Source organism: Acanthisitta chloris, unplaced genomic scaffold, assembly GCF_000695815.1.
Source record: "Acanthisitta chloris isolate BGI_N310 unplaced genomic scaffold, ASM69581v1 scaffold29824, whole genome shotgun sequence".
Classification (NCBI taxonomy): Eukaryota; Metazoa; Chordata; class Aves; order Passeriformes; family Acanthisittidae; genus Acanthisitta; species Acanthisitta chloris.
The window spans coordinates 1-8,031 of NW_008671446.1; the positions used below are offsets into that span (position 1 = coordinate 1).

The 8,031-nt window shown below is 44.8% G+C and overlaps 1 protein-coding gene across 1 annotated transcript; it reads right to left on the bottom strand.

Annotated features, from left to right (window-relative positions):
- Nucleotides 1-3,658: 3,658 nt before the first annotated feature.
- LOC103801686 (olfactory receptor 1361-like) lies at nt 3,659-4,672 on the bottom strand. The gene has a single exon (XM_009074109.1). It carries the CDS (start codon nt 4,664-4,666, stop codon nt 3,659-3,661), a length of 1,008 nt encoding a protein of 335 aa, XP_009072357.1. The 5' UTR covers nt 4,667-4,672.
- Nucleotides 4,673-8,031: the final 3,359 nt, after the last annotated feature.

The following is an 8,031-nucleotide window of genomic DNA, read 5'->3' on the forward strand; positions in this document are numbered from 1 at the left end:
AGGAGCTGTTTCCCGGGCTGGGAACCATCCCGCGCACTCTTTAGTTCTTCTGGCAAAGAGGAGATCCGGCTCCTCGTGGCTGTTTGCTAGGAATACATCTGGGCTAGTGTGTGTGAAACCAGGCTCAGCTGAAGTTGGCAGCATAGCCTGAGCCTGCAGAGCCAGGTTTGACATTAGGAACCAGCAGAGCTGTTAAGATCAAGTAAATGAGTGGTACATGTGTGCATTCCCCAGATAAGGTTCAGCCTCATGCACAGCTTGAGGCAATCAATTCCATGTGACACAGGACTCTGCTGATACAGAGAACTCATCCATGTTTAAAAGACAAAACAAATTTACAAGCCCCAGCTGTGCATTTGAATAGAAAGTGTCATTTAAGATGCTGGATCAGCACTCACAAATATTTATTCATTAGCCCACGGATAAGGGATGGAACTAGATGAGTTTTAAGGGCCTTCAAACCCAAACCACTTTGGAATTCTATGTTTACTAATTTTATTCACAACAATGAGCTATAGATTTATGACTATGTTGCAAACAACTGGGCTTTAGAGCTTAGAAATTCTTTTGGGTAAGAGATGCAACTACCTGCCAAGTATAGACAACACAATTATTTCACCACAGTCAACCCAGACATCCATCAAGAAAAACCTTCAATCCATGTGGAAGCAGACAGTAGAAAATGTGCACACCTGGGAGAACAAGAGCTCCTAGAAACCTTTGCTGTATGGGATAGGTTGGGAACAGAATGGAAACAGCTGTAAGGAGAGATGGAGGTGAACCTCAGAATCTAGTCTTAAAAATAAGAGGTTTTGTGAAGAAAAAGGGAAGGGTTTTAACATTGAAGATGTTGAGGGACGTTTCATACCTGGGTTAGGCAGGCTGAGCAGTGTTTCCTTGCAGAATCCAAGGAAGTCTACAAATAGAGGCATTTTCCTGCAACTTATCCCCATGGCTACAGTCAGGGAGCTGCAAGGGCCAGCTGATCTCTAGGGACCAGGGAGCAAGGGGGACACATAGGCTAGGATCCATCCAGGAGGCAGAGAAACACCTTCAGTATAGTCAGGGAAACACTAATGGCTCTAGACTGGGCTTAAATAGGGCTCATGGGCTGTGGGGCATGTGGAGTTGTCCAGATGAGACTCATCAGGGTCATTAAGTCCAATTAGTGTCCTCAAAGCCCTGGCAGCTCCTAGGTGGAGTTGGGAAACAGCAGCAGGAAAACTGAATTTTGATTGTATTCTTATGGATGAAGGCACAAAACATCATAGAACCCTGGAATGGTTTGGGTTGGAAGGGGCATTGAAGATAATCCAGTTCCACCCCTTACCATGGGCAGGGACACCTTCCACTAGCACAAGTTGCTCCAAGCCCCATCCAACCTGGCCTTGAACACTCCCAAGGATGGAGCAGCCACAGCTTCTCTGGGCAACCTGTGCCAGTGCCGCACCCTGCCAGGGAAGAATTCCTTCCCAATATCCCATCTAACCCTGCCCTCTGGCAGCCTGCAGCCATTCCCTCTTGTCCAGTCACTCCATGCCCTTGTCCAAAGTCCCTCTCCAACTCTCTTGGAGCCTCTTTAGGCACAGGAAGGGGCTCTGAGGTCTGCATGGAACCTTCTCTTCTCCAGGCCAAACAGCTCCAGTTCTCTCAGTCCGTCTCCATAGCAGTGGTTAGAGATTCACACTGAAATTGCAGTATTGATGTGTTTCACCCTCCCCAAAATAAATGTATATGAACTGTCCATGTTCAGGGAGAATAGATTTCTTCCCCCTTAACCTACTCATCCACTAGTAGATGGAGGCAGTAGTCATTCCATGAGCCACTGGAAGTCTCTCAGCAGGCCCAAACTCCAACATCAGTTCAGTCATTAAATCTATTTCCATCACAAATTGCACTTCTCCCCTTCCCAAAGGAGGAAGTTCCCCTGGGAGTAGCCACCCAAGAGTCTTCTGCTTAACAAGCCCTTCTGGGCATCCTGAAGAATCCTCTAATGATCTTGAAACCTTCTTAGAATGCTCATGGTAGACCTGCTTCATTCTTCTAACAAGCCTCTGGGGACACTTTCACAGACACTAAGGAGGAAAAACTTTCCTCCTTGTTAAAAGAAATGACAACTTCTAAGCTGTTTAGTTTGTCACAACTTCACACCCCCGAAGTTGCTAGTTGGAGAGTTCATGGCTTGGCATACACCTCTCCAGTCCTCTGCTTGGTTGGTGCAGAAGTTATTGCTGGAATGTGATGGACAATGATATGTGCATCACAGCACCAGCAGCTGAGAGCAGTTGCCCCTGGCCAGCAACTTCTAGTTGTCAGAAGTCGCTCAGCACCTTGTGACAAGTCCCTGAGACACACTGCTGCTTAAAGCAATTCACTTCAATAGAGTATTAATGTGTTTCAAATGCTACATGTAGTGAAAAATGCTCTCAGTCCTAGTGAGTTCATGCAGTCCTAGTGAATTCACTCCATTGGCAGACTCAGGGGAGTCCATAACCTCTCATTTTGGACTGGGGAAGGAGACATGATCTCCTGATTTCTTCTGGAGAACCTCTTGGCAGCTGCCTGAATATGTACTGGGGTTGGTGTGTGGTGTGAGCTCCTCAGTGTGAGCCCATGTGAGCACAGGGAGAGTCAAGGAATACTGAGCACAACCCAGGGATCTGCACCCTGGAGACTCACACATGAGGAGACACTGAGCAGTAGGACATCTGATGAAATTCAGAATATCTCTATATAAATAAAGTCCAAAAGGTAATAAAAAGCCCCAAGTTCTGTCCTTGATCACTGTTTCATATTCTGTGCTGAGCTAAGCAAAAGGAAGAAGTGCCTCTGGCGTTCAATGTAATCTAGAGAAGAAAATTTACATTAAGAAAAGACTCCGAAAATTTATTAAAACAGCTCATTTAATGTGTTCTTTATATATCAAGAAAAGCATACTCAGCTGAAGGATATGAATTTGTCACCACTAAGACATGAGTGTGCAAACAGCAAAGTCACATCAGTTATTTAGCAAGAGGCATGGCCACAGTGCTTGGACACAACTTGAGGTCCATCTCAAGCTGTAAGAGTTTATCATTCCAGCACAGAGCCTTGTAGTTGAAATATCAATCAAAGGTTGGACTGGATGATCTTGGAGGTCTTTTCCAAGACATATTTCTCTATGATATACACAAATTTATAGCCACAGCTCTCAGAGGAGACTGCACAGCACTTCCCCCTATCTGCTCATCCATTCCAACCTTAAATGATGAGCTCAAATGATGGCAAGGGAACTTTCCTGCTTTCCAGTCTCCCAGAAAGGACATGCAGGAGTGATATGGTCCAGAAGAGGTACCAGTCCTATAAGCTGCTTTAGTACAGAGGAACATGTATCTAAATGCGCCTACAGTACCAGTTCCCAGCATTGCTGCTCTAAAATATTCATCCAACACCTGTGTGCTCTCACAGGTGAGAGTCAGTGGAGAAAAAACATTCCTAGTCTTCTCCTCCTGTGATGATGATCACAAGCTGTGCCACCCAGTTGGCCTTCTGGAGTTGCACAACTCTCCCTTCTAACTGCAAAGGGAGCTCTGAGAAGGAGTTTTGAGCCCAAAGAAATGGGGTTTTGATTCCAGCATCTAACTTTTAGATGGCTAAGATCAGTCACAAACTGCAGTTCCTATGCAACTGCTGGAGCTCCAGAGGACCCCAGAGATTGAGCAAGGTGCTCTCGTCTGGTTAAAGCACTTTTTACCTTGCTGATCACTCTTCTGAGGGCGCATTTCACTTCTTTGTTCCTCAGGCTGTAGATGATGGGGTTTAGCAGGGGGGTGAGGATTCCATAGAGCATGGAAACAATTCTGTCCTGATGAGGTGAGTAGGTGGAGGAAGGACGTACATATGTGCAGATGGTGGTCCCATAGAAAAGGCAAACTACAGCCAGGTGAGAACCACAGGTGGAGAAAGCTTTGTGCCTGCTCTCAGAAGAGTTCATGGACAGGATAGCCAGGAGGATATAGACATAAGAGATGAGAGTGATCACAAAGGCACTGCTCCCCAGGACCCCAGCGACTGTGAGGATTACCACTTCCCTGCTATAAGTAGAGGAGCAGGAGAGAGACAGCACAGGAGGAATATCACAGTAATATTGGTCAACTTTGTTAGAATCACAGAAAAAGAGTGTGAAAATCATAGAGGTGTGCAACAGAGAGTTAAAAACCCCTATTACCCAGGTGCCAATGACCAGGCGAGCACACAGCTTCATACTCACGATGTTCAGGTATTGGAGGGGGTGGCATATAGCAACATAGCGGTCATAGGCCATCACAGCCAAGAGAAAGATCTCTGTGCCTACCACATCAATCAGGAAGAACAGCTGGAACAGGCAGCCAGTGAAGGAGATCACCTTGTTCTCAAGCAGCAAGGCCCCAAGCATCTTGGGCACGGTGATAGTGGGGCATAACATATCCAGCAAGGATAAGTTGCCAAGGAAGAAGTACATGGGGTTGTGTAGGTGAGTGTCTGCGCTAACAGCAATGAGGAGTGTGATGTTGCCTGCCATGGTGGCTAAATAAATGATCAAAAAGAGCACAAAGAGAAGAAAACGGACTTCTGGAGCATCAGAAAGGCTGACGAGAATAAATTCAGATACTGTGGAGAGGTTGAGCCTCTGCATCTTATCTTTCATTATAGAAATGAGGCAGAGGTTTACCTGCAAGAAAAAAGAAGGTGTAGCTTAGTCAAAATTTCATCCCTCTGCTAAAGAGTGTGAGAGGGTTTGGGGTCTGTTTTGCAGTTCAAAACATTTGCAAGTTTACATTGCCACACTCAAAATCTACATTTTATTCACATATACCTAAAGTAAAAGACAAAATGTAGGTATTAAGCTTCACAGCGATTAACCCAAAGTTTAATTCTTGCAAGGTGCCATCTCAGTCTGAAGAGCTGAAGGTTTAAGACAAAGGCACCTCCTCTGTGGTCTCCAGTTTGGTTGAACACAGCCCCAAGCAACCCGATGGGGTTTTGAAAGTTCTCTGAGCAAGTGGAATGAGGTACAGATTCCTTGAAATCCTTTCAGCATAAATTTTTTAGTGATAATAATGTTACCAAAGGTGTTGAGATTAGTAGCTGAAGCTAAAAGTTGGGGGTTTTTAAGTGAGTAATGCTATCACAGCAGAATTAAGTCCCTGGTAAGCTCCTACCCCTGACAGTGGGTTGGAACTAGATGATCTTTAAAGTCCAAACCATTCTGTAATTCTGTGATTTTGGGTTTTTTCATCTTTATCCAGTGGGATATAAAATGAGATTTAATCTGGTATCCAATTAAAGAACTCCCTCATTTCTATACATTTTACCCCATAGTCTTCCATAAGTACTTTCAGGATTTAGCTGGACTTCTTCCCTCCCCTTTTCCCAATTCAAAGAAGTCTAAACTTGGCATTAAAGGATCTTCCCATTTATCCTGCATTGCTCTATGGAATGTAGCTGAGTACTAATGGTAAGGATTTACATATCAGCCCTATAGAGAGGTAAAGCAAAGCTCAGCCCAAGTGCCTTCTTGTTTGGAGACTAGAGCATGATTATGGGATGGTGTGAATACTGCAGCATGTTATCATTTGTAAGAGGTACAGAGAATAAATTCAATAGGTGACTATGATATCCCATCTGAGTCAGATCGTCTGGGGTCTCATGTTCTCACAGAGGCTTGAGAGGGACCGAAGAGCTTAGACTACATAAGAATTTTGCACTCAACAGAAATAAAAGGCAGGTAGTGCTGTACATTGCAGCATCACTCATTCCTAAAATGGGGAATCATTCAGTGGAAGTACCACAGAAACAACACAGAAATACTCACTGTCACACAGAATTAGTTACAGGTAATATGTAGTCGTCTGTATCCCCAGGAAACACAACTAGCCTTTTTCTTCTTTCACATCTGATTGGAATAGCTACATATGACACAAAAATGATTTCCTGTAGACTCAGGAACATTGAACTCCTAAGGAAGAGATGAATCCAGATTCAGCAGTGTAGGACTATTCACACAGCCACCTGTGAGCACGGGCACAAGAGCTGTCTGGGCTGCAAGGGTAAACACCTCTTGTGTTCAGTGAGGTTTTATAAACAAAAAGGTGTGTCTGGGGAGGAGAGTCCCTGAAGCTTTTTTGGATGTTGTCTTAATTGCTTTTATGCAGTGTTTTCAGAATATTGCCAAAGGGGGCTGGAAATGGAAGGAACCTAAAGTGCCAGCACTACTTTGAAGAGCTAAGAAAAATTCCCCCCTTGTTCCAGAAAGCATTGATTTCTGGGAGCACCACTTCCCATCTGATGTCCTGGCCTAAGAACCATTCCATCAACCTGCCTGGAACTTCTGCACTATTCCCATGAATAACTCTGGCTGTCAGTCACTCTTCAAGCCTGTTTGCTATGTTGACAGGGTGTGACTCTCCCAAAATTAAGACTTCTGTGTCGGACACAAGCAAACAGTGATAGGACAAGGGGGAATGGTTTTAAACTAAGAGCTGACAGATTTAGATTAATCATTAGGAAGAAATTCTTCCCTGTGAGGGTGCTGAGGCAATGCCACACATTACCCAGAGATGCTGTGGCTGCCTCATCTCTGGAAGTGTTCCAGGCCTGGTTGGATGGGTCTTGGAGCAAGCTGGGCTAGTGCAAGTTGTCCCTGCCCATGGCAGGGGTTGGACCTGGATCGCCTTTAAACTCCCAAACCATTCCAGGATTCTATAAACTGAGTTCTCCAAGGGTCACACAGCACAGTCCTACCCTGCTGTGGTTGCACAGACCTACGGCTGGAATAAATCCATGTGGTTCATATCTTTGTGTATTGCAGTTAGCCCTGGGACCATTAGACATCACACTTCGCATGAAGTTTTGCAATAAAGAATGGAGCTAATCACTTTGTATTAAATCCAAATGCCAGTTAGAGGTACAACAAAGAGATCAATTTCCTCCATAGCTGCGAGGAGAACAAGGACTGTGTTTTTCCATCTTCCTAAACTGGCTTCATGCCCCTACCACTGCCTGTGACCCAACTGTTCATTGAGCAGCCATAAGAGGGCAATACCTCCCACAAAACCTTTGGGTGGCTTCAGAGGACATCACTGTACCAGTAGTTAAGAGATGATGTGCTAATGGTGGCCACAAAGAAGTCTTAGTACATTGTGATGCCTGAGATTCTTCCCTGTGAGGGCGCTGAGGCACTGGCACAGGTTGCCCAGAGAAGCTGTGGCTGCTCCATCCCTGGAAGTGTTCCAGGCCAGGTTGGATGGGGTTTGGAGCAACCTGCTCTAGGGGCTTGAGCAAGGAAGCTGGACTAGGTGACCTCCAGTGATCTCATCCAACCTGAACCATTCTGTGATTCTGTTCACCTCACAAACCTTAAATGCTTTCCTTTCAGTGGGATGCATTGGCCTCATCAAGGTGTCAGTAACACAGGTCAATCTTGGGTCTGCTGGCTCTCCTCTCTACATCTATGGCTTTAATCTAGTGCTCTGTTGTGTATTTGCAGGGATATTTTGAGTTGGGTTATTAGAATTAGAATGCAGGATAGTCTTTGACATAAGCTTTCTGCCTCAGGGTAAATAAATAAATAAAAATCCCAGTACTATTCCTCATCTTTTAATAACTCAAAGCAGTCTGGAGATAGCTGGATGCTATGGAAATAGCTCTAATGTTGCTATCCCATATGAGCTGCTGGTATGCATAGTACAGTGAAAACTCATTTTGGATATTGGTCAACCAAAGAGCTCAGTCATCCAAAGCCTCTTGCAACAACTCAATTTGCTCATTTTCCTGTGGTGTCAGGCAGAAAGCCCTGGCTGAGGAAGTACAATTTAAACTTACAGGTTTTACATTGCATTATTTCATTAAAATTCTATAAAAGAAAAAAACGCAGAAAAATACCCCAAAACAACAAAAAACGTCTCTCTTTGCAGATTCAAGAGGAGCACTAGTGGATGACAAGCGATATTAGAACCCTGCGCCCACTACTCTGGTCGGACCAGGACCACACCAAGTGCAAAACACCAAACT

Coding starts and splice junctions, on each gene's coding strand:
- LOC103801686 (XM_009074109.1), bottom strand. CDS start 4,666: ATGAAAGATAAGATGCAGAGGCTCAACCTCTCCACAGTATCTGAATTT.